The 26,627-nt window shown below is 38.3% G+C and overlaps 2 protein-coding genes across 5 annotated transcripts; both read right to left on the minus strand.

Annotated features, from left to right (window-relative positions):
- Nucleotides 1-1,056: 1,056 nt before the first annotated feature.
- On the minus strand, nt 1,057-10,767 carry gnb3a (guanine nucleotide binding protein (G protein), beta polypeptide 3a). 4 transcript variants are annotated; one of them, XM_016670543.1, is made up of 9 exons: nt 10,545-10,767; nt 8,441-8,545; nt 7,365-7,510; nt 6,781-6,844; nt 5,096-5,258; nt 4,094-4,160; nt 3,817-4,018; nt 3,523-3,739; nt 1,057-2,098 (listed from the first exon to the last, which is right to left on the minus strand). In XM_016670543.1, the coding sequence occupies exons 2-9, from the start codon at nt 8,495-8,497 to the stop codon at nt 1,992-1,994; spliced, it is 1,023 nt and encodes a 340-aa protein (XP_016526029.1). In that variant the 5' UTR covers nt 8,498-8,545; nt 10,545-10,767; the 3' UTR covers nt 1,057-1,991. The 4 variants fall into 4 exon arrangements, with proteins under 4 accessions (XP_016526029.1, XP_007550235.1, XP_007550233.1 ...); XM_007550173.2 differs by lacking the exon at nt 10,545-10,767 and adding an exon at nt 9,241-9,294; XM_007550171.2 differs by lacking the exon at nt 10,545-10,767 and adding an exon at nt 8,661-8,892.
- A 4,007-nt stretch (nt 10,768-14,774) lies between these two features.
- p3h3 (prolyl 3-hydroxylase 3) lies at nt 14,775-26,533 on the minus strand. Its single transcript, XM_007550175.2, has 16 exons — nt 25,885-26,533; nt 25,181-25,365; nt 24,215-24,367; nt 23,552-23,744; nt 22,540-22,671; nt 22,319-22,461; nt 20,909-20,998; nt 20,778-20,830; nt 20,631-20,710; nt 20,428-20,555; nt 20,188-20,283; nt 19,962-20,112; nt 18,319-18,436; nt 17,577-17,652; nt 17,346-17,486; nt 14,775-16,089 (listed from the first exon to the last, which is right to left on the minus strand). Exons 1-16 carry the CDS (start codon nt 26,243-26,245, stop codon nt 15,913-15,915), a joined length of 2,277 nt encoding a protein of 758 aa, XP_007550237.1. The 5' UTR covers nt 26,246-26,533; the 3' UTR covers nt 14,775-15,912.
- Nucleotides 26,534-26,627: the final 94 nt, after the last annotated feature.

A 26,627-nucleotide genomic window follows, 5' to 3' on the forward strand; every position in this document is an offset into this window, starting at 1 on the left:
GCTCATGTCTAGCTGCCTTTTCATTTTCTGGTACTTTTAGGAAAGTGCATCATGCTCCTCTGGTTTACCTGCATCTACTTACTGCTACACATGCAGAAGATTTGTAAAAAAAATCCTAAAAACTAATTGTTGCAGCACAAGTTCACGCCTGCTGTTAATTGTGAAACTTTTTTTGGCCAGTGGGAGGCCATTTGGTTCTCTAATATATTTCACAATGCTGAAGCATACAGAGTTGGCCAGTTTCTATTTTGATTTTCATCTCTCATCAGTTTTCTTTTTAATTGTAAAGCATTTTAGTCTGCATACAGATCCATACAATCTCAATTTCCTGCTGAAAGATCCAGTGCTGACCTATTTTCACTTTAGGGTCCATGAGAATTTATTTTATTTTTTTTAATCTAGGTATTTTTGAAAAGGTTAATGCCACAAACTCCAGTGTTCCCAGAGTCTAAGCGAATAAACTCATCTGTGCCGCCACAGAATCCGCCATAGTGGTCATGAAGTGCTTCATGTACTCATCCTTGGTTTTACATTGGACCCACCTTTAGTGTTTGCCTTTATGATTACATTTTCACAGATTAAACAGCACTTTTCCAATCTGCTGGAGTTCCATTGGGTTGCTAGGTGATGGGCAGAGCTCTGTTGGGGTTGCTAGGTAACAGGCTGGGATTGCACTTGAGTAGCCTTTTTACTTGAAAGTTTTTCATTCTTCAGTATTTTTTCTTCAGATGACTACACTCTAGTACAGATATAAAAGTACTCTTAAGTGTATGTATATGTTTTTGTGCTGACTATCCACTTTTGCTGTCAAGATAGTTGGTTTCCCTAAATTGCCCTTAGGTGTGAGTGTTTCTGTGTTGCCTTGATGGACTAGCGACCTTTCCAGTGTGTGCTCCGCCTCCTGACCAATGACTGCTGGAGATGAGCACTAGTGCAACCCTCCAAGGACAAGCGGGTACAGACAATAAATGGATAAAACTAATCTTATGTTCTCACTTAAACTTCAGATTATCAAAGTAGTAAACAGTACGAGTCAGAAATTAAGACTATATACAATTGTTTAGCAGAATCCCAAATTTATTAGTTTACATTGCAGTGTAGATCAAGTTTTGAAAAAAATGTAGTTGAAATTTTAGTTTGACGTTCATCTAAATGTGTACAATCAGTATTCAGAGCCTACCTGCTATAAAGATAAATGTATAAGCAGATATATAAATATTCAGTTACTGTTTTGATATAGTTTTGACTTGAGAAAAGGGTCACCAAGTAACCATTTTACTAATCCATCTGTCATTTTGAGTTTTTACCTATTTACTGAGGGGATAAAGTCAAAAACGATCCCAAATCCTGCTAAATATTGTCCATCAGTCACATACAAAACAAACACAAATGCAGACATTTGCAAACTATTGACTCAAGTTTAAATAAAATTAGAAAATAAAAAGAAAGTTTAAGTACTTGGGGGATCTACCGAAGCTAAAACAAATGATTGTAAATCATGTTATTCATATGGTGTAACCTATGTTCTCATATAAAACAGCATATAAGTGGAGCTTCTGTGACTCTACACAGGCTGTAACTTGACATGTTTTTAGTTCTGACTCATCCAGTGTGCTACCATTTCCATTTGGCAACTGTTCGCATTGGATAATCTTAATGTTGCTCCAAAAATTATGCATCCGCCATCTGTTTCATCTGAATTACAGATTAACTAATGAGAAATTTGACTAAGACGCCCACTCTTTTGTTCTACCCTAATTTCCGCCAGAACATGAGAAGAAAGGTGAGAGTGCAGTGTGACTGGGAGAAGAGGAAACCTCGCATTACACTCCTCTTCTCCAACATTAGAAATGACTTGGCACAGATAAAATACCCTCTTCTCACTGTACGTGTCTCCTCCTGCCTCCATTGATCTCGCCTTGTTTTAAATCTTCACATGTTTCCAAGCATAAATGAACTGCTTTCTTTCTGCTTGTAGCAGAGGGACAGCCTCAGTTCCATATCTTGAGGAAACTGTCCCAGGATCCCGTGCAGCAGGCCATGCCGTCTGCAGACACGCCAATGCAGCTCACTCTGTTGTCGTGACCAGCCAGCACACCTGAAGAACAGCATAAATCAAAGAAGGTGATTATTTCTGAAGTAAAACCATTATTTAAGATACATAAATAACAATATTCTTATATTCAAATAGTCTTATTTACGCACTTGAAATCAGATATTTACATGCACTGCATAAAATAACACTATCCAACATTAAATCAGACAACCTTTTCCTGTTTTATGTCATTCAAATGACTAAACTTATTTCTTTTTGCTTATATTCACTAAAATCTGGTCAGTTTTCCAACAGTTTTAAATAGTCGAATGGTCTGTAAACTCCTGATAGGTCAATCAAACCGTAATAGGAAACTGTTTTGGATTAGGGCTGGACAATAAATCAATAACTATATATATTGTGTTAGAATTGCGATCAATATCAATAAATATTTAGATAATCCAGAACTGCACAGCATTCTGGGGGATGTAGGCAGAGGAAAGACTTTAGCTAGTAAACCTCTCAAGACTAGCAAAGTAAAGTGAGTGGAATCAACTAACTCACTCCCTCTATGGTTACCTAGCAACTCACTCCTTCTATGGTTACCTAGCAACTCACTCACTCTATGGTTACCTAGCAACGACCTGTTGAGTAACTTGTGCAGCACCATTTATAGGTTACACCACTGTGCCTCATGACTGCTTAAAAATAAACAACGGCGTGGAGAGAAAACTGGATAAAACAGGAAAGGTCACAGCACAAGTTTGGCAGAATATCAGATATTTAAAACAAAAAACTAATCAATACTATTGATGTAGACTGATATGAAACTCTGATATGGTGAGAAGTCTTTCAGCCAAATAATTCAGCCCCATTTTGAATCTATTTTAAAACACACACAATGGGATTCTCTAGTCATCATAGTTTCTATGAAGGATACGATTCTGTGTCCCAGAGAGGAACATGTTTAGAGTGAAATTTACTTCTCACAATGAAATACTGAGATAGTTTACTTATCCAATACCAATTAGCAAAGAACAGAACAACATAAAAGCCAGGTTACAGTCTGAAAATGCACTTGGGGATCTTTGGTGGTATGTCCAATTGTTTGTGAAGGCTAAGTTGGAGTTTTGGCCATAATGCCCACCATTTTTATTTCTTTATTTTTTAGTTTTAGTAAAAAGGACATTCACAAGCTGGAAAACATCGTTTTGTGGGGGTATTTTGCTGCTGGAGGGACTGGTGCACTCCACAAAACAGATGGCATGATGAGTAAAGAACATTATGTGGAAATACTGAAGCAACAGCGTCAAACATCAGGCAGAAAGTTAACGTCCAATTGGACAATGAGCCAAATAATACAAGCAAATTCAATTCCAAGGACAACAAAGTGATGGGTTGGCTCCCCTCACTGTCCTCTGCAGGGCGCATGTTTCTTCCCTTGTCCGGTGTAATCTGTAATTGATCAGGTTTCCAGGTATACGTACCCACTCTCTCAGCCTTCAGCATGTCCCAGATGTTCACATTGAAGTCGTCGTAGCCAGCCATGATGAGCCGGCCGGACAAGGACGGGGCCAGGGAGGTGACGCCGCACATGATGCCGGAGTCCTGGTAGGTGATAAGCTCCTGGTCAGCCCGCAGGTCAAACAGTTTACAGGTGGCATCGTCTGATCCGGTTATCACTGCGTTACCATTGGGAAAAAACTGGAAAGAATGACAAATTATTACAAATGGAGGGTTTTAGAGGTAAAACATCCTGAAAACATCTTCTTCACGCGTACCCCAATGGCATTGACATCACTCTCATGGCCGCTGAAGGTCTGTCTGCAGGTGCCCTCCCTGATATCCCACAGCTTCGCCGTAAAGTCGCACGCTCCTGAGATGAAAAACTTAAAGTCTGGCGCTACGGCCAGGGACATGCAGTCTCCTTGGTGTCCAGCATAAACAGTCTTCTGGGTCCCTGTCTCAATGTCCCAGAGTATGCTGAAATGAAATGAGCCTTTATTTTGTGCCCTAAACACTAAGATGGCGGTCCAATCAGCTGTGAACTGTTCTTACCAGGTGCAGTCGCCTGAGCTGGTGATGATCTCGGTGTCGCTGATGAAGCGGCAGCAGGAAAGATAACCTGGGAAGACAGAGGGATTTAAAAACTAGAGATGAAACGATCCACTTTTTTCTTTTCCAATACCGATTCAAATATCTGGGGTTTAGTACCAGCCGATGCCGCTCCGATTCAGAAAAGCAGAGCTGAACTGACTTAAAACTTTTCTTTGTTTAAAACACAGTCTGAATAATAAATTTCTTTGATAACTCTGCACAGTACAACACACTCAAATACACCAGTAGCTTCACTTCGCTTGATCAAACATGTAAACACAACTTTAGCAATTAGAAGTATAACAACCAGTGTAAAATAATTTATAATGAAACTGAGAAAAACAATAGGATGACTACCTTGTTCAAACATGTAAAAACAAACAGGAACAAACCTTTAAAAATGTGCAATTAGGGATTCTAAATATAGTTTCAATTATAAAGTAGGAAGGCGCTCAGAGAACAAAGTATAGAACTACACTGAATAGACGTGCCCTCATGTATTGGTCACAGTAACTGCCTTTTCATTACAAATGTGCAAAAATCTTTGTCTATATTCTGCTAATGTAAAAATGAATAAACACAAATTTGCAGTTGCGGTGTTTCCATTAAATCAGAAACGCAATTAAAATCACGTGTGAAAAAGTTTGTTCACGCAATAAGTCATTAAAAAATCATGCCGCGCGATCATCCTCGATCTACTTCCTGTCGTCTTCTTTCTTCACGGTTTGCGCCACTGGGAACATCCGGTTGTTGATCGTGTGACTCATGTGATACAAAAAAATATTTCCATTGCAGTTTTGAGAAACACATCTATGTTTATACGGCCAAAAAAAACAAAAAACAAAAAAACTACCTCATCCGACCGCAAAATTTTTTCTAGCGAAAAATTTTATTTTATTTTATTTTTCTAAATTGGCTAATTTATTTTCGTCATTTCAGTTTGCTCGATTACACACGTCCTACCTGTGTGTGCGGCCAGCTCTCGCATCACCTTGACGTTCCCATCCTTCCCCTTCAGGTTGTAGATGGAGCACATGTTGTCCAGACCGCCGCAGGCCACCAGGTTTCCTGAAGGCGCGTAGGCACACGTCATCACCCAGGACGACTTCAGCGGGATGGCGTTCACCTGGGGACACACACAGGACACGTCCAGCTGTCTTAAAACCTGAAAAACTGCAGTTTTACTCATCTAAAAGCTAAGATAAGGTTTTGAATTTAATTAGGATAAATTTGAACAACACTAAAGAGGTCAATAACAGATTTAAGACCTTTAAATACACTTTATTCTAAAATTTCAATAAAGTTTAACAAAATTATACTTAACAGATTTTTAAAGATAAAATTTTACTAGTCCAAAAAGTGTCTACTGTTAATTGTTCAACCAGAACTAGTTGAAATATAATGCTATTAGTTCATTACATATCAAAATAGTTTTATTTAGTTTTAGCAAGCTGTGTCTTTTGAATAAAAAAATCTCTCCAAAACAGAAATATGCGAAGAGTGCCAAGTTGTAAATAACTTATGAAATAATTATTTAAATTTACTATTAATTTATTAAACCTGGATATAAGTACACAAATAATTTATTAAATGTAGAATTATTTATACATGCCTCAATTAAATGTATTGATTTTGTTTTACAAACTAGCTATAATTATTTTATGATTTAATAAATAATTTTATGTATCTGTGCTGAAGCACATCATGAATTAATTTAAATCCTCAACTTCGCCAATCAAACTCTATGGGCGGGGCTAAGGGAGACCCGGTGTCTGATTGGCTGCTTCAAAACAAACTTTTCAAAGCAATAATTAACTATCCAATTTTTTAAATGAAATAATGCACATCATTAATTCTATATTTAAATTATTTTTGTATTTATTTCCAGTTTTTTTTTTTTTTTTTTTAAAGTGACACATCTTTTTTTTTTTTTTTTTTTAAAGTGACACATCAAAACAATTAATTCATAAGTTAGCTATTGTTTTATTTGGCTCTCTTCACTCTCCGTAGACATGAGCTAAATATTCCTCTTCAATAACACATTTAGAATAAGACATAAAATATAATAGATAACATTAAAAGCCAGAAAAGAGGAGGTGTAAGTTTGGTTGAACTGATCTCTGACATGATCAGTTTATTTTATGATGACTTGACAGAAAACAAATGAGGTTGTGAAAAAGTTATCAGTGGTGATGACTCAGCAGAAAACATATTCAACATAAAATTCTACCTATTGCTTTAATTTTCACACAAAAAAGGAAACCCCTGAACCAGAAGTTGTATTTAACATTTAATAATGTACCAGGATGTTTTTATACTTGGATGTTTTTACAAGGCTTTGTCTACATTAGGCAGGTTTAGTTACAGAGAGTTTCTACAAACACTAGATAACAATAACCAGGAGTTTTATTATGATATCGCTGTATGTAGAGGAGTGCAGAAGAGGCATTCAAAAAAAAGACAAAATCATCAATAAATAAAAGGTTGTAATTCATTCAAACGTTTCTGCAGTAAATTTTGTGAAATGATGTGTAAATAAAACTGCCTGGCTCTTTGCCCTGCGTTGTAACTCCTGGTATTCAGTCATCAGTGGAAAGACAAACCCAAGGCTTCCATCGTTACAGGTGACATGTTTGTTTCTGACCCACCTTGTTGGTTGTGACGCTGTCCCACACGATGAGTTTTCCATCCTGTGAGGCGCTGACGCACAGCCTGCAGCACACAGGAATAAAAACACAAAAATCACACCAAACTCTGCAAAAACACAAAACCTTAACAAGTAGTTTAGTCTAGTTCCTAGTGCAAACATCGTAGTTCACTTGAAATAAGACAAATCCAAATTAGAAGTAATAATATTAGTACTCATGAAAAAGTTCTAGTTCCACTGGAAGATTATTTCACTTATAACAGGAAAGATGTATTGTTATAAATTAATTTATCTGCCAGTGGAACTAGAACTTTTTCATCAATTTTAAGGAATTATTTACTTAAAACAAGCTCCTATATCTTGCTGAAAAGTTACTTTTAAGTTTGTTTTTGTTATTTCAAGTGAACTAAGATATTTGAATTAGACAAAAAAAAAAAATTTGGAAAGATTTTGTGGTTTTGCAGTGAGATGCTCCAAAAATAACTTGCCCAAGCTGTTTGAGTTATTATCGTCCTGCGTTCTAACAGAGATCGATTCTGTCGCAGTTAAAACAGGTGAACTCGTGTGCAGGTTGCATGTATTTACTTGGAGTCGGTGGACCAGTGCATGGCGTAGATCTTGGCCAGGTGACCCCGTAGCGTCTTCCTGGTCTTCATCTGGATGCGGCCCACCACGGTGATCCCCGCTGCCGCCTCCTGCAGCGTGGTGTCCTGCACCGCCTTACGGGCCGCCTGCGGAGCGCACACACCCAAAACACGCATTTCACAGAGAAAATGCACAAAATTCAGGTTTTTTAATGTGATTGCATCACCACAAGTCTTCATCAGCACAGGGGAAAATGTGGTCGCATGTTCCACAGGTGAAATAAATATATGTAACATTAAAATTTTAAAATTAAAAAAATTTTTCCCACGTTTTTGATTTTTTTAAAAATCATAAATAATAATTTTTACATGTGAAATGCACATTTTCAAAGTTATGACATGATCTATTGTAACATGTTTTACATACATGTGAAATACATGCACAAAATATTATATTTGATGGTTGATCCCATGTGCCTCACATGTGACTTCCACACGGGAAACGTTTGCACATGTGCAAAGTTTTACCATGTGTTTCATTTGTTCGAAACGACTGATGTGAAACATGAGCAGAAAAAGTTTAAATGTTGGATATTTGACCACATGTGCTTCACATGTTACATAATTTTTCACATTAGAAAAACATTTTTGGAAAAAATTAAAGACTTTAACCTCAGTTTCACATGTTATTACACACTTTAATTTCAGCATGTGAAAACACGGATTAAAACAATTCAAATGTGAACATTTGCTTCACATGTTACTACCTAATATAATTTCTGGAAGTGACATGAAGAAGTTATTTCACATGTTAATTTGATACACATGAAAAATCTATCAAATTCTTTGTAATGTCTATTTTTTAAATGACACCATAAGGCCATTGATATACACATCAAAATGTTTTAACAGTGAGAAGGACACATGTGAAATGTGTTTCTACATGTGTTTTTCTCCTATCGAGTCACAGATTAAGATGGATTCATTTCGTAAGAATGATGGTTTACCCTCAGAATCACCATAAAATACAATAAATATAGATTTTTCCTGATTTTTGACAGGGAAGGAGCTACTTACAGTGATCTGATCTTTGAGGCTTTCTGCCTCCTTTCTCAGCTGCTCCATTTCACCCATGGTGATGATTACCAGCAAATGTCACCAGTGAAAACAGAAAAAGACGTCCTAAAATAAAAACCATGAAAAACACATAATAAAAGTCAGGCAATTAAAAATAAACCCTTAAGCAAACACTTCCACCTGTGCTTTCACCTCATGTTGGAATCAAACCCGCGCCTACCTGAGCTCGCTAACCTGCCTTACACCCGACTCCAAGTAAACGCTGCTTTGCAAGTCAAACGAACCCTCGTCTGCTTTGCAAACTTTCATAAATACGCAGGAACTCGCAGAGAAACCCGCGGGCACACCTTCAGGAGAACGTCAGCGCACACACAGGCAGAAACCAGAGAGAGGTCGAACGAGGAGGCAAACATGACTTTAACGACTCCGTTTGTTCTTCCAGAAGATGCAACACATCCTCACCCTGAATGTACACAGAAAACCAGAATGTCCTGTCGCCGTGCCAGATGTGTATCGGCTCCTCCTGAAACAACGGACGGTTTGTGCTGAGCTCTCACTTAGCGCTGATGGCTTTTGAATTTTGGTAATGTGGTGATTAAAAAGGGCAGAAAATCAATCGCCTAATGGCCGAACTCACACGGTGTGACAAATGCAATCAGCAGACATGCAAAGAAGCAATCACAGTTTTAAAAATAGAGCATTTCACAGCAAAAAAAAAAAAAAAAAATGTGATAAGCTGACATAGCAAATTACTTTTCTTATGAATGAGTAATCAGGATATCTGTTCCTCTTTGTCTTACCTGAAAAACAATCGTATGTGTGCTATCCTATGTGTGCAGGCTGTAATCTCTCAGTCGCTCTTATCACTATTTGAATGAGTGTCCTTGTCATAACACATGACCAAGAGGATTTGCCTTTAATTTGTTTAAAGTAAAAAAAAGGAGGGGAAGAGAGTGAAGGTGGTATTAACTTTAAATGAAAGAGATCTGATTTATTTAAAACCTGACAGCTTCTTTCAGCTGTTGATGATCCTGAAAGTGAAAACTGGGGAGGATTTTATAATTATTTATATTTTATTGTTATTTGTTGTTTCTGAACGTGAGTTTGCCTTTTCGCCGTCCCGTTCCTGGAACTCTGTCATTGTTCCCATGTGATTAAATGGCTGCTGGATGGAGAAGTGCATTAAGGCAGGGAGGGAGGGCGAGAGGTGAGACAGAAGAGCCAGTTTAGGTTTTTTTTTTTTTTTATAAATCCAACAGGGCTGAGATTTTAAGGGAAGCTTTTTGAATCAAATCTGCTCTCATCCGATTATTGACTGCTCTTTACATCTGGATGAGAGACGGAGAAAGGGATGGGCAGAGGCTAGCGGGATGAGACGGGCAGATGGAGCCCGAGCTTTTTTGTTGCAGTAATTTCTGAAAATTACGTCTATTGATCAAGTTTTAAATCAAGTTGAAAAACGACCTTTAGAGTGAGGTTCCTCGTATTTTTCAGTATAAATCTGAATGTGTGCACACAGCCAGTTTAATTCTGCTTTTTAAGGAATCCCACAGGAGAGGGGAGTTGCTTTTACTGAGATTATCCCTCCATATAATACCACCATAATATTCGCCTCAAATCTCTTTGTTTTATCTGCCACAAAAGACTAGCAAACAAATATGTTGACTGAGTTTGTTGCAATATGAGGTTGTCATTAGCGTGAAGGGGAATATTTAAATAAAAACTGTTCATTCATCTCCATATGCTGGAGTTTTACATTTGAAAGCTTTTATACTGAAAACAAAAGTTAAAGAAGCTACATAATTTATAAAAGATCTGAGAAATGTGATTTTATTTTAATTTATTTTTAAATTTACACAGAATAAGCAGTGATCTGCAGAAAAACAAGATTAACAAACAAAATAAAACAAAGAAGGAGGTAATCAAACCAGCATAATCAAATGGTGTCACAACAAAAACAATGAAACAATTTGACATGTGTGGTTTAGGATCTATGTATGTTTTCCTTCACTAAATGTGATTTTATCCTTTCGGTGAACTTTTTTCTGCTCCTGTTCTCTGAAACCTGAATGTCTGAAGTGAAGCAGATGAGTGTCCAACTCACCAATCGACTGTCTGGATCCTCAGCAGCTCCAGCGATCAGATCGCTTCAGGTCGTTGTCATAAGTTCAGCACGCTTCCTCCTCCGCTCAGTCACTCAGTGTCTTCGCACACGCAGCGCGATGCTTCTTGCTCGGTCCTATGAGGAACAGATGAGGATTGCAGGGATGAAGGCAGATCAGCGATGAGGGGATAAAACCTGATGGACAGAGAAGAGGGGCAGGGCGGGGGGCAGAGCGGAGGGAAACCAAACAAGGTGTAAAACGTGGATGTGGGGGGTCACAGGGCCTGAGCAGGGGTGAATCTGAACACAGAGACGGAAACCATACTGGGGAGGGAAGGAGACTGGATGTCAGACCTGGGAACATGGCTATTTATGGTGGTCAGAGCCGCAGTTTGTGTTCTGTAAACCTGAACTGAAGCTAATATTAGAAAGTTGGTGGATGGAGACGAAGATCAGCAGAGCAGAGACCAGACTGGAAGGAGTAATGTGGGAAACTACTGACAGGCCTGTGGCAATAAATCAATTAATCACACGATAAATTAAAACAAGATCAATAATTCCTATTTACATTATTCATTGTTTTTCTCTTTTCTCTCTTTCTACTAACAACTGGATGATGAAAGTTTTCAGTCTGGTGCTTTGGACTCAGTTTTGTTTACAGAGACTTCATAATAGGGATGCACCAATTCATCAATTGATATTGATTTGTTTACTTAATTTTGGGAGATCGGTTTTCGGCCAATACTTACATGTAAAGCTGATCTTATCCTCAGCAAAGGTCTAAAAATCGACCTCTGTCTTCTTTTGTCTGACAGACCAGCTCACCAGGTAGTTTAACTGTAAATGTTCAGACATGAACGTTTAGGTTTCATTTCAAATTAAATGAAATGAAATTTCATTTAATTTGTTGTTTCTGTTTATTTATTGGATATTTAAAACATCTTGTACAATAACCATAATATCACTTAAAAATTGTCACAAAACAACAATATTATTGATTGTTGCAATACTTATCGTCCAGCAAAACGTGTTACTGTGACAGGATGAATTCCTGCAGCATAAAAATAAAAACCTGGTTTTTTATAATTACTGTGCAAACAGAACAACTAAGCAAACAAACCCAGTCAATGTAAATTAACGCTTCCTTTAGCTGCCAGCCAAAACAAAAATGTTTAGTGGGTCAGAGCAGCAGCAGGTTCTGATATGATCAACATGGCTCTTGACCCAGGGCGCCATTGTGCCAGGGGGGGGCAGAACTGCTTGAATAAGAAAATTATCTGAAAGTTATATTGCTAAAATAACAGTCTGAGTAATTTTTTGCCAAAAGTTATTAATTTTTTTCTTTGCCTAAAAAACTTTTGGAAAGAAATTAGTCGTGACTCAGGCCATTATTTTAGGAAGGTGACATGTTGCTGATCGTTCTGCTGTTTCCAAAGTACTTGAAAATAAAAGTCTGCTGCCAATTAATGGCCTTTTGATAAAGACAAAATAGTTCAGAGATTTTTCTTTCTGATTTTAAATACTTACACCGCATCAAATCAGCTTTTTAAAATGTTCTTAATGGCATATTTTCAGTGCCCAAAGAAAGATTTGTCTGCTTTGATTTAAAATCTTTATTTTCTGTTTCTGCTCGCTCATTAAAACAAGACGCTCTCATGAAACCTGACAAAATTCATCAGAGAGGTTTCTCCTCACAGCTGCTACACGTTACCTAACCACCTAAATCACCTGTAGTCATTATGATACAGCTGAGCTTGGGTCTGGTTTGTGAGACGGCAGATTCAGCCAAAGATTTAACTCTTTGACAGCAGAAACCAAATATTCTCCAGCAAGTTTGAGCAGAAAGACTTTAAACCAGCTGCCGCAGTTCCCAAAAACCCTCTCAGTAATTTGTTGGAGCTGCTCCTTATGGAAACCCTGCTGTTTCTCATTAAAGCTGCAGTTTGGGACTTTTATAAAAATATTTGTTAAAACTGTCACCACAATATTAGACAAATCAGCGAAAAGACTGATTTCCTCCAACTATTCCCTAAACTACTAATGTTGGAAGTTTGTTCCAGATTAGAAGAGCATAGAAGGCGAATGCTGCTTCTCCATGTCTGGTTCTGGTTCTGCATCTCCAGAACCAGAAGTCCTGACTGGTCTGGAGGGTTGATACAACAATAACAAATATTTTGGTTCTAATTTTCAGGCCAACCTGTGAAGACAAACTGAAGAAAAGCTGCATAAACATCGAGTTCCTTTAAATTAAGGCTACAAACCTGCCTGTTTACAGCTGCTTTCCACTGATAATCACTGGAGCATTGATCAACATATTGATCGTCATATTCAACATGTATTGATCATTTTGATGATGGCACTTGACAAAATGTAACGTTTGTCACTGGTTTCTCAAATTTTGACTGTATGATGTTTTATATTATTTTTTATTTTTGTGTTTTCATGATGTAGAGCTGAAATGTGGCATACAAATAAACTTTGAGAACTGGTGCCAATTATGAATTAAACTAAACCAGATTTACTCGAGAACTTGTTTTTTTTCATTATACTAGATAAAACACAAGATTTTCCTCTGCACTCCACATTTATCCAGCGATAGAAGGTATTTATATAACTGACCGTTCTAAAGCTCAGACTGCAGCACCTGTGTGAATTAGACAAGCCAAGCTTATTTGTATAGCACATTTCAACAACAAGGCAGTTCAGGATGCTTTACATAATGAAAATATAGAACAAACAAAACATTACGTTGCAGTGGCATAATAAAGGAAGGAAATAAAAAGCTGGAAGATAAATGATGCTCCGGCTAATATTAACTGAAGGCAATGTTAGCATTACTTTAGCATTGCTAAACGGTTAATACAGGCGTTGATATCATATTGAAATTTATTTGAAATTTAAACTTCTACTGCTATAAAGCTACCAAAGAAATCCAGAAATCACAATATCTACAGGCTGTGTTCAGTTTTTTAAATCTGTCATGTCTTATTTATTTGTTTTTTCACTGAGAATGTTTGGGTTGGCTTATATTATATTAATCAAACCTAAAACATAAGAATTTTAAAGCAGTAACTTTTGTATGAATTTGTGGTTTCCAAAATAATTTGCACATAAATACAATAACCGATTGAGCTTTGTGAGACAAAACTGAGTGGAAATCTTCACTAAATAATGCAAATGCTAAAGTGCTGCCTGCATTAAAATAAAATAAAATAAAATGTCCCTACTGTAGGTTAAATGGGTCAAACATGAACGTATTATTTCCAGTCAAGGATTGAAACCAGTAAGGACAAACACTGTGCCAAAAAAAACCCACAGCATGAACTCTTTGTTTGCATGTTTTGTCCACGTATCTAAATCTGGAGCAGAATAAACAGGCCTGTAATGTGTGTTAATGTGTGTGCTGCCCACTTTGAGGTTTATACTATGATGCAGAGAGGATACATTAAGCTGCGGGGGTTTTAAAAGTGTTGACCTGTGCTCCGTCGAGTGCAGTGACGACAGCGGCGCTGACCTGGGATTTGGAACGAGCGGGGTTTGGGAGAGACAGGCTGCGGGACACAAAACCCAGAAATGCAAAAAGGGGATTTGTTAGCAGACACAGAGACAGAGAGCGAGTAGCAAATCATGAATGTAGGAGTAACAGGACAATATGTTGGTAGTAAGAATAAATCAGATGAATATTTACCTTTCATCAGGAGGTTTTCAAAATAAGCCGTGGAATCTAAATGTGTCATAAATTAAAAATGATGTTTCTGCAACTTTGAACAGTTTTCCTGAAGAAACGCAGCATGATGCTGCCACTGTCATGTTCCACCATGAGGACAGCGAGTCACAGATAGAAAGGAAATATTTAAATTAAAAGTAGCTGCCTGCTTTTCCAGTTATTTTTGTAAATCAGTGACATTGTGTGATAAGATTTAGTAAAGATACAGAACTACTATTGTACATCAATGAAAGATCATCCTCTTCGGTCAGAGGCTTTTTTAAACTCGGTGCAATACAGACTGCTACAGGAGCTCTTTCCTGCCATTTCCACCTATAATCACTAATTGAATTAATTAAATTAACATGAGTTACAACATTTGATTTCCCTTTGGGATCAATAAAAGTATTTTTGAATTTGAGTCGTGTCAATAAATCAGAATTCTTATCATATTAAGAAATTCATCACGATAAACGATAAATACCTGAATCAAACTCAATAAATTTCCAGACTGCTTCAGGAACTGCAATTTTTAAATTAAATTTTATTCTTTTAAACGTTATTTTCATGTTTTCCAGACCAAACCTCGTGCTTATGGTAAATCTGCTTCTGTAGATCTAAAAACAAATCAAAGACAATCAACCAGATGAGTCGGTTCATTCACAGAAAACCAAGCAGAGCTCCTGATTTTGAGGAAAAGACCGACAGCAGGAAGCTCTGATTTCAGTTTCATGTAATTTCTGCTGAAACTCCAAACAGCAGGAAGACGTCTGGACGTGGACGCGATCGCAGCACCAGGCAGTCGGGAGCCTAATGCCACCTGCCTGGAAGGAGATTAACCCCGACGTTTTGTATAGCGAGGAAAGGAAAGGGTTAAAACTACATTAAAGGAGCCGGTCGACCCAAATTTGTGTCGGATTATAGCGCAGAGTGTTAATATGGGCTGCAAAGAGGCACTGGTTGTAATGGGAACGATGAGGCTGCAGTGGGAGGCCGGCCGGCTGTCACCACTGGATGTGTATGATTAAGTGCTCTCTCCTTGGATTAATAATCCATATTCTAAATGGGAGACTTTTTAAGCTTCATAAACAAATGCACTCATTTATAAGGGATTAACAGTAATCTCTCTATTTCTATCCTTTTTTTTCTACCCTCGCTCACCTCTCTCTCTCCCTCTCTATCCAACATTTCTCTCCTGGTTTTTTGTTGTTTTTTGTTAGCAGAGTGTTGTGCGTCACGCTCATGTCAGTCAAACTTCATCATTTTCCTCAAATTCAGCGCAGAATAAAACCAGCCGGCGGAGGTAAATCGCTCAGCAGATCTTTTTAGCCTGGCCTTTCTCTGCCACCGTTTCTAACCTCTCTCTCCGTCTGTAATCCTCTTTCCTCTTGCGTGCATTTGGCATGTGGCACTCATGCTTCGCTGGTAAACAGTCACATTTAATGCACATTATATTCTTTCCATTTTCAAATTCAGTGATTGGTCGGAGGAGCATCCGGAGCAGCGATACAGACTGACATCACAGAGGCGGCGGCTCTCCATCGCTCACAGCATAAGTAAAGCACAAATTGGACACAGAATTAAAAAACAAATGGCGTGAGATGCTTGAGTGGAAACTGAATGGTGAAAATAAGTTCCAGTCTTGAGAGTCTCTTCTGATGGTCACAGCTCGTCCTTGCGGCCCGTTACAGCGTTTCTCCCTCTGCTCCGTTCTTTGGGCGCGTGGCTCCGGGCGTTGCGGCCCACAGTGGCGCCGCCCTCCTTCTCCTCCTCCTCCTCGTCCTTCTTCAACGCGCTCTGTCCGTCGGCGGCCCACATGGCCTCTGCTTCCTCTCGCTCCTGCAGCAGGGATGCAAAATACGTCAAAATGCTGATTTCCTGCTGGAAGCTGATTTGGAAAGCAAATTCTGAAGTTTTGCAAAAACAAAACGTTTGTGTCTTGTTTTTAAATTCATTCCTGTTGATGTTCATGAAACTGAACTCAAAAAATACCAAGTGAACTTTTTATACACCAAACACTTCAGTGTAATCGCTGTCTCATCTTGGGCTTTCTGTGATGGAACCAGAGTTGCGGTACATTATTTTTGGGGAAAAAAACAACTTTTAGGAGTATTTTTACTGTGTTGTACACTGTAAAACATTTGAAGGTGGTTTAACTTGAAAATGCAACTCACAGGAAAATTGTTTTTGTTTTAACTCAGAAAATAAAGTTTGTAAAGTTGATTTAACAACAATAAACAAATGTCTAAAAGAGTCTTTTTTTAAATTCTGATAATTCATCGATCTTGAATTGTGAGTTTTAACTTAATGCTGCAATTTAAAACAAATAATAATTATTTCACAATGTGCAAAAAAAAAATCTGCTCTCGTCTAGTTAAAGAGCACACATTACTCTATTATTTTCACTCAAATTAACAAGTTAAAATAAATATTTGCTTTACTTTGGAATAATTTAAGTTTCAAACTGCATGAACAAAATTTCTGAAATGCCTTTGTTATTTTCACATTTGAAACCATGTAAAGTTTGGATGTGCACTTTATTTAAATTCTAATTGTAATAAAAACTCTAAATTAAAAGGTAGACGTTAAAAGGCCTGCAGTGAAAAGTGTTGACTGATGAGACTGAATGAAAATGCAGGTCACACTTTTCAGATCTTAATTAGAAAAGGAAATTTAACAATGTTCCCTTCACTTCGGTACTTTGTATCGGTTTATTAGATAAAATCTTCATAAAACATATTAAAGTTCACAGTTTTAACCTGACAAGACGTGGAATGGTTCAGCAGGTTTCAAGGCCGAAACCTGTGTGTGTTTTTTTTTGTTCCATTGGTGAGTAAAATCCCTACATGTGGAGTAAAGATGTGAAACGCCGAGTCCTAAATGGTTAATCTTTTCCAAGCGTGCACACGATGAGACCGCACCGACCGGGCCGCAGAACAGGCTCAGTAAATGGCCATTGTCATGCAAAACCAGCAGCAGATTTGCATTGTGTTCGAGGCCCTCCGATTATCCAACACCAGAGTCACGACACCAGCCAGCGCAGCCGCAGGTGTGACATAAGCGGGGAGGAGGCCGGGTCGGACCTCAGCGCTCACCATGTCCCTGTAGAGCTTCTCCTTGGTGAACCAGAGGGCCAGAGCGCAGCGCCGACCCCGGGTCACGGCTGTCACGCCGTGGGGGTTCACCGGCCCGGACGAAAAGCCCACCAGTCGACCGCAGCTGGGCTTAACTCGAGCCTGCAGACAAGAACGAGGGCAAAGAAATCCCACATTCATCATGGCGTTAAAAAAAATATCTGCATATTTGAGTTTATCAAAGTGGCTCACTGTTACTGTTTTGGCGTCTCGCTCAGTGAAGAACAACTCTCCTCCGTCAAAGTTGTCGTTCAGGTAGAGAATGGCGCTGTTGGGTAAAGATGTTCCTCATTTTTACACACGTAAAAACGACTTTGTCATATTTTATAGGATGTAACGTTTTGATTTTAGACAGTTTGGTAATGCAGTGACAATTTGCTTAAAGAAAACTCTCCTATGGTTACCTTCCACTGAAGAAGACTGAGAAAATTTATATAAGTACATGGATTCATTTTATTATTCTATTTTGAGTTTTATTCAAATTCATTCTAAATATGAATAGTTCAGGTAACAACTAAAATAAATCACGAATGAAAAGGAGCAGAAGGAAGCATAAACTTATATCTGCCCTCTATTTATATGAAGACAAACTATTCAAGCTATTCAACTCAGAAAACTATGAGACATATTTCAAAAACACAAAACAAAATATCAGCTCATTTAATGCCAAATCCCTTCATCATAATGATTTTCAAATTTATTTTAAATGCAGGAAGAAATTTAGATTTTTCCACAAATTAACACCTTTAACTGAAAAGCATTTTTCCTGAATCTGATCATTTGAAAATCTCACTTCCTTTTAAGTTATATTTGCTTCCTCTTATTTACACATTTGGAACAAGGTGACATTAAATCGGAGCACCAGGATTCAGAGTAAATAATGGAGCAAATGAAATAAACGCTGATGACTACCGGACCTCTGGTTTTCTGGTACCTGAGGTCTCTGTGTATGAAGGCAGGCGGTTCCCTCCAGCACTGTTTGGTTTCTGGCTCCAGGAGACAGTTATCGACATGAACGGGGTGAGACAAATCCATCCTGCCCTCCTGCTCACCTGGAAGGAAGCAGACAAACAGATTCAGAACCAGCATCGGCTCAAAAGCTGATTCAAGCATTTTTAAATGATCTGCAGATCTATTGCAATGAGCAATAAATCTATCAATCAATAAATTGCATGATAAATTAAAACAAGCTAAAAAATTTCCAGTTGGTAGATTTGCACACCTGACCCAGATGACCCTTGACCCTAGTGAGTGTTTCAATAATAAAAGAAGCAAAAGAGAGGACAATATGATTATATCACTTGTATAACTGATATCAACACTGTAATATTGTCAGGATCGTGTTTCTGTGTATTTATTTTTAGAGTTTTTTGTCTTCAGTTTGCTCCCTGTGTCTCTGTCTCTGCGTCTTCCCCGATTGTTCCTAGGTGTGTCTCGTTCCCTTGATTACACCCTGTGTGTATTTAGTCCCACCTGTTGTCTGTGTTCTTTGTCGGGTCCTTGTCTTTGTTTGTCAAGCGTATGCTGCTGCGTCAGTCTGTACTCTCCAGTGGAACTGCCAAGTCCTGGTTTGTGCTTGCTCTCGTTTTTGTCCTTATTGTCAGTTGCTACCGGCATTTAGCTGTGTGCTTGTTTCCTGCCGTGCTGCCTGTCCTGGACTGCTTGTGAGCATTTTTCGTTATTAAAATCATCATCATCATCACCATAATCTGGGTCTCGGCATCTCACCTCATCCATTACACCGACCGTGACAAATATTCAACAATAATTCAGATTATTTCTTAATATCACACAGTTATAGAGTGAAGAAAACAAATTCTGTTGCATGTTTACTAATGAAATGTCCTGTGCAGTACTTTGCTGCATTCGATCATTTATATCTGTTCACAACTACAAGCTTAAATTTCATTTGTTAGAATTTCAAGCAACACGCCAACATGAAGCACATGCATGACGATGAAGAGGAGGAGAAATTACACAAAGTGTTTTTAAATGTGCTGGAGCTCTGCTTGGGTTGCTAGGCGACGGGCTGGGCTCTGCTGGGGTTGCTAGGTAACGGCGTAGAGCCCGTCGTCTGTTACTTTTTGAAACGTTTCACTTTCCACACACCAAAACCACTTTAACTTATTGTCAAATAATGACTGGATGTTTTTAAGATCTTGAAATGTTTTTAAAACCATCTGGAAGTATAAAAATACACAAAATGTGAATTTTTCATAGTAGATTCTCTTTAAACTTCTCCATATCTCTGTCCCTGATTTGTCTGGCATTTTCCTTCATCTGCATGATTGTCTGCTGCTCGTTCACTAATGTATCAAAAAACAAACAAAAAAGAAAAAACGATTGAGACTTTTAGGTGCAGCTGGTTTTATGTTTAGACTAAATGTTTTAAGGCGCTCTGTGTGGAAATGTAACCTTTTGGAAATTAATCTGCAAAAGCTGATGGTGTCAGTATTTCACCTGACTCAGATTAAAGACGGAGCGATTCGAGTAGGAAATGTGATATAACTATAAATTCACTGTGTTGAAATGAAACCTTCTCTGATCTGGGACAGAATAAAGAGCGAATGCTGTTACCCGTAGCGGCGCTGCGACACACCAGGTGTGTGAAGGAGATGAACAGCCCTGAGGGACTCCTGAAGTAGGAGTGCAGCAGGGTCCTCACTCTCTCACCCAGCTCATGGAGCAATCTGGTGTCTGACTGGTCCACCAGTCCTTCCTGGGACAGCTGGGAGACAGACAGCAGGAGGACTTCAGAGATGTCACCCAAACCAAAACCTCTCATCCTCTGATTTCCACCCACCTTCACAGCCCTGAGGATGGTGAGACCCTCGAACGTCTCATGAGGAGTGTGCGGGGACCGCCGTCCTCTGTAACCGTCGCCAAGCGACGCCGCGACCTAAAGGACACAATGTACACTGTAAAAACAACACATCTCACCCAGTATAGTCTGTCTGGTTTCTACTGAAAATATATTTGTACACATGGATTAAGACAAAACTAACTCAACATTGACTAAAAGCAAGATATAGAAGTTGCCTACAGTTGCCAGCTGCAGTATTTTATCACACTCCTTCTCAGTCATGACTCCGTCCAGAACGACCCGGTTTGTCCCGTTTAGAGCGTCATCGTCCATGGTTATGGTCACTCCCACCTGTGGGACCGAACCCCCTGTTGAGACCAACAACAGTAAAGGATGAGACAGAAGAAAAGCTAAATTATGAAACTATGGAGCCGCTTTCTTGCCTGCATAAAACCCGCTATCGTCCACTTCTTCTATCTGATCTCCTTCCTTTATTTTCTCATTTATCACCTGTTTTTCTGCTCTGTAGGGAAGCAAACACTCTGAGTCAGCCTTGTATTTCAGGTGAGTTTTGCCTCAGTTTGTCTCACCTCCAGTTTTTCCTGAGAGATTCAGGCACAACATCCTCTGGAGTCCAGAGATCCTGCAAACAGATTGATGAATAAACTGAGCAAACAGGCATTTGCAGCGTTCAGTCGCTGCACTGGGAGTCAGCGCTTACCGGGTCCGTGAAAGTAAAGTTCAGATTCTCCACACCGAAATACAACAGGCTCTTCTCCTGCAATGACTGGTTGACGTATTTGGCAATTTCCTGAATGAAAACACAAACTTTTAGTCAAACGTGACTATTTGGATGAATGTTATTGATTAAATGATGTGTAGACTCTATGCATTTCTTATTCTGCAGTGTTATTTTGTGATTTTTATCACTGTAACATCAACCAGCCAATCAGACTAGAGATGAAGATTAGCAACCTGCCTATAATCTTATATATTTACACATAAAATGCTCTAAATAAATACATAATATCCCATTTTTTAAAAATAAAATTGAACTTAAAAATATTTAGAGGAAGATTCAAAACTAAACTCTGATTTATGTTTTCCTTCATTTTCCCATCAGTGGAAAATAACAATAACACAAAACAACCCTGTTCAGGGTCATATTTAATTTAACTTTTTCACATTTTGTCTTGCTGTTGCTATTAGTACTTTATAGTTTTCAAACTTTTTTAAAATTAGAAATCTGTTGTGACATGTATTTGTATTTACTATATTTAGGTCTGGACTTTAACTAGGCCATTCTAGCACATGCATATGCTCTGACCCAGCAGGTTTTCTTCCAGGATTAGCCTCTAGTCAGCTCCACCCTCAGCATGATGCTGCCTTCACCCTTTTTTCTGCTGTACAAAACCTTTAGCATTTTCTGACCAGAGCAGCTTCTTCCACACATCTATGATGTCCTCATGATGCCTTTTGTTCACTAATGTTCACTAATAAATTTAAACCACCATTCATATGGAGATTAAATGACAAACTGGTGGACTCTATTTAATGATTAGATGATTTGAAGGCATTTGGTTGCACTAAATTTCATCAAAAGGAACCAAAGTATGAAGGTCTGAACACAAACCCTCTAGCTATAATATAATATAATATAATATAATATAATATAATATAAGCATCATTTATTGTCTCGCAAAAGAGAAACTCAGGTGTAACAGCAGCATCAGGTATAAAGGTTCACACAAAAAAAGTTCTTAAAGTGTAAAATATTATATATAAAAATAAGATTTAATTAATAATAATAATAATAATAATAATAATAATATATTGAACAAGACTATAACAGCAGTTATTTTGGACCTGTAATCCGAAGGATGTGCAACTGAGTCGGATCATTTTTCTAAAAGGTTCATAATGTTCATGTGTATTGAAAACTGCAAAAACACAGACGACTTACAATGCAGCACATCAGTGCAGAATTAGTGTTCCTTATAATAATAATTCATTTATAATCCTGTATTGGTTTGTGCTGGTCTTTCACATTAAGTCCAAATAAAATCCAGTAAAGTTTGTGGTTGAAACATGACAATATTCAGATTTAGATTATCGACCTCTAAAGTTTTACCTGAGCTGGATGGATGCCGTGTGACTCGGCGTCGCCCCCTAGTGTCTCATAGTAGAGCTGCAGGTTGTCTAAGGAGTCCCTGTCATTTGGGTAAAACAGCAGAAAGGAGCGAAGTGTCTGCAGCGCTCCACTCACATCGCCAGCTGACGGAGAAACAAAAGTCAACCATAAATAATGTAACCATAATAAAAACATTTTCTCTCTACTGTGCAAAGCCTCACATTTAAACTGTGCAATGTGCAGATGCTCAAGCTGAGTCGGTAAGAAATCCTCCTGTGCAGAAATCCGTCCGGGTCGTGTGGCGACCTGAGTAACGCAGGACTGCCGGCATGAGAGGAGGGACAGGGACAGAGCTGGACAGACGAGACAAACGAATGTCCATATGTGTCATAAACAACGCTGGTCATTACAGTACGATTATTATGTTTTTACTCCTGATTGCTGGGCCAGACAGGTTCTTATGTATTTTTTTAATGAATGTTAATACTGGGCAAAATAATATGTGAGCTATATTGATATTATACCTGAATATAAACAATATAACAATATTTGAAAACTTATGAAGTTATAGTCATTTTTTGGAAACGATAAGGAGTCATTAGTGTAACCATTAGTGTTAAATCTATCATGCATCAGTTCATGCCTGCTGATGTATTAATGTTCTGTAATTTACATTAGTAAAATCATTTTTTCTTAGAGGACAGGGAACCAAACAGGCTGCAGCCCAGGGCCCCACATCCTTGTAAATCTGGCCCTGGCTGATTGACAGGTCAGAGTTTAGTGGCTATAAAAATCAGATTTCTGTTTATAACATCAGATATTTAACTGAAACCAAGTAGAACAATAGATAAAATAAAAAGAAGACATTTTAAAGATCTTCTGAAAACTTGCAGGAAACCTAACTAAGACCACTTTAAAAGTAAAAAAAAAACACTGGGAGAAAATCTAAAGAAGCCAAAAATATATTTATCCTCTAAGTTTGTAATTGTTGCAGAAGAAAAAATTAAATCAAATCAAATTTACAAATTAGAACTTTGTGTATTTCCTCCTGCATTTATCATATCATCCTGTTAGTTTTACCTGACATATTTAAATTCAGCCGTCTAAAGAGACTAAAAGCATTGAGAAAATATAAACAAGAATCCAGAACAAAGTTTTGCTCTTCGTATTTTTCACCAACGTAAAGCTCCTGTGGTGTGAAAATATCTCATCCTGTCTTGTAATTCTTCCCACCTGCAGCCTTTTCGAAGGCGCCGTCCACCCCGTCCACTCCGCGGTCCTCGGGCAGCAGCTGCGGTGAAACCTCACACTGCACCCTGCACTCGTCTATCCGCCACAGAGTTTCATTCACACACGCTCGCCATTTCTCCGCCGCCTGCAGCCAGTCGGACGACGCTTCGTGCTGCATGGCTGCATCGTACAGGACCTGAGAGAAAACAATGCGCCCGCATCAAAACTGGAAGATGAAACAACTCCAGGAGAAGCGGTATTTAATCCTCAACTTTACTGCAACATTTCCTTATTTTACAGTTTATTGCATCACAACCTCAAACTTTATTGTTTTTATTAAAGACTTTGAAGCCCTCAACAAACAGATCGGTGCATAACTGGAAGGAAAAATATAAAAAGTGTGCATTTGCATTCAGTTTTCTTTATTATAATAACCCTAAATAAAATCCAAGGCAATCAAATAATTTTGAAAGCACATCTTTTCCCACTTCACAATCATTTATCACCACTTTCTGTTTTCTGTAACACAAAAACATACATTTTTGAGGTTTTACTGAAACAAAATACAAATTTCAAGGTGTGCAAGTATTTCTGTAGGACGCTGTGCCTCATCACTGCATCCATTCAGACTCACTCCTTATAAACAGACGGTTTTTCTCGTCTTACCCAATGTTTCTCAGTCTCTCTGTCTTGGAAGTCGTCCTCCGTCACTCCCTCCATGCGCCTGTACTTCTCGATGTTGTTCCTCATTTCCAGGTGACTTGGGTTGGCCACGAAATACGTGTGAGCTGCAGACGCCGCCTTTTTCAACTTCTCTAACTGGTGTGGAGGAGGAGAGAATGTCAGACAAACACTGGCATGTTTCCAGAAAATACAGCTGCAAATTTTAATTAAACATCACAGCACGTTAACTGTAGAGTCAACAGGAGTAAAAATACTAATAAGTTTATTAACCAGAGCTCTGAGGATGCACAGTACGAGTTTATGACAACGTATTAGGGCCAAGTAAGATAGGAAAAAAAGGAGGAAATTTATGCCAAAAAAATCAGAAATGTTGAGAATAATTTCTGAAATTTTCTAGAAACAAATGTGGAAATTTCTCAGGTCCACAAGTCAAAAATATTCAAGAAGAAACTCAGGATTTCTTAGATTAATCTCAGAAATTTTTAGGAAAAAACGTCTGAGTTTCAAAAGTTGACTTTGCAACTTTTGAAACTTCCATGTTTTTTTTCAAGAAAATCTCTGAGATTAATCTCAAATGTTCAGAGTTTATTCTTGCAAATTTTCAATTTTTGAAATTCAGAACATTTCCAAAACTCAAAATCTTTCGACTTTAGAAACTCTAAAATTTCAAAATTTTTAAGCAAATTTTTGACTTTTGAAACTCAGAAAATGTCAATTTGTGAAATTAGGAAAGAAATTTCAGATTTTTTAAAATGAAAATTTACTAATTGACTACAAAAATGTAAAATGTTTTCTGTCCACAGTGGCCCTAATATGCCATCGTACTAAAGATGAGAAGAACCACTAAAAAAATTCAAAACTTTTGAGACTTTTGATCTCAGAAGATTAAAGTCAGGATTTATTTTTCAGCGCCTTTAATACGCCTCCACAGCACAAAGTGCATCTTACCTTGTAGTAAGTGACTTGTAGGAAGTTGTAGGGGTTGCGAGTGTTGAATTCATATTCGATGTCATTAGAAACAGGAAGTTGTCCCGTCGGGGCGACGGAGCGTCCGATGCAGAACCTCAGACACTCGGCTTTTTGCTGAATCCAGTCCAGAGCCCAGAGGTCCCACATGCTGCCCTCCTCTGAGTCTGACAGAAAACACAAACACCTCTCACATCCAGCCATACATGTTTATACCTGCTTAAATGTACTGGTGCAGAGCTATCAAATACATTTGTAATTTGGTACTTTCAAGTCTGTGTTTTTAAAAACATTTTCAAGTTAATTCAGCACAGTTTTTCTGTATCGGATCGGTATCAGCCAATCCTAAACCTCAGATATCTGTATCGGAAGTGAAAAGTGGATCGGTGCATCCTTAGTTGAAACCTAAATTCAGCTGACTGTGTAAAGTCTGACTGTCCTTAGGCTATTTTGAGTTTTCTCTGTTACATTAAATCCCAACAAAATACATTGCAGTTTGCAGTTTTAGTATGATAACATGAAAAGTTTATGAATCTCTATGCAAACCACTGTACTTTAATAAACTCAACCAGCCTCTAAATTGAATGAGATGAAGCTAAACTGAACGATCTGACATTTATTGTTAATTTAGACTGACTGATGCATAAATATCTTCACCAGAATATAGTTATTGCCTCTAAACGTACCCAGTTTGTTGAAAGCCTTGGTTCCGGATGCCACACAGTCATCGTGACACTGTCTGCGGGTTCTCAGCAGAGCCTCCTTGGTCTGGATGGATTTCTCCAGCAGCTCTGCAGCCTTTGCCCACTCCTCTCCGTAATAAGCGCGGACCCCGCTGTAATACAGAAAGTCATACGGCTGCAAAAGAGACAAAACTTTAGATCCGCTACCTCCAGAAGCTCTTACAGTGACGGTACATAATGCTACAAGAAGAAAACACAACGCCACGTATACAGTGAAGTGTTCAGAGCGCAGCGCCATGGTCCGAGAAGCAGATCCCACCGCAGTAGCAGGAGAGGAAGAGGAGTGTCTGCAGATAAAGACCATCCAGAAAAAAATCAGCCAGTGTGAGAAAACGAAACCTCATCATTATATGCCTCAAATTCTTCACATCTTGTTGATTACTTCACTAAATGCGAAAGATGTGTGTATAAATCAAAGCAAAGTAAGTTTTCTGTTTATTTTGATATTATTAAAGGGATAGAGCATATTTTAGGCAGCGTTTGAAACTGCAGCTGTTGTAGTTCGCGCCACCAGAGGGCGCGATTTTCTTTAACTTAACTTCTGCTACCGTAAAAAAGAAAGTAAGTGCGACACTGAAAGTAAGTCAACATAGCCTGTTGGAATCTCACCGACAAGGCAAATATTCAGTCTCGGTTCGGTTGGATCTCTCTCTCTTTTTTTTTTTTTAAATTATCTTAAATTTCCT

This window comes from Poecilia formosa, unplaced genomic scaffold (genome assembly GCF_000485575.1).
Source record: "Poecilia formosa unplaced genomic scaffold, Poecilia_formosa-5.1.2 Scaffold34, whole genome shotgun sequence".
In the NCBI taxonomy this organism is placed as follows: domain Eukaryota; kingdom Metazoa; phylum Chordata; class Actinopteri; order Cyprinodontiformes; family Poeciliidae; genus Poecilia; species Poecilia formosa.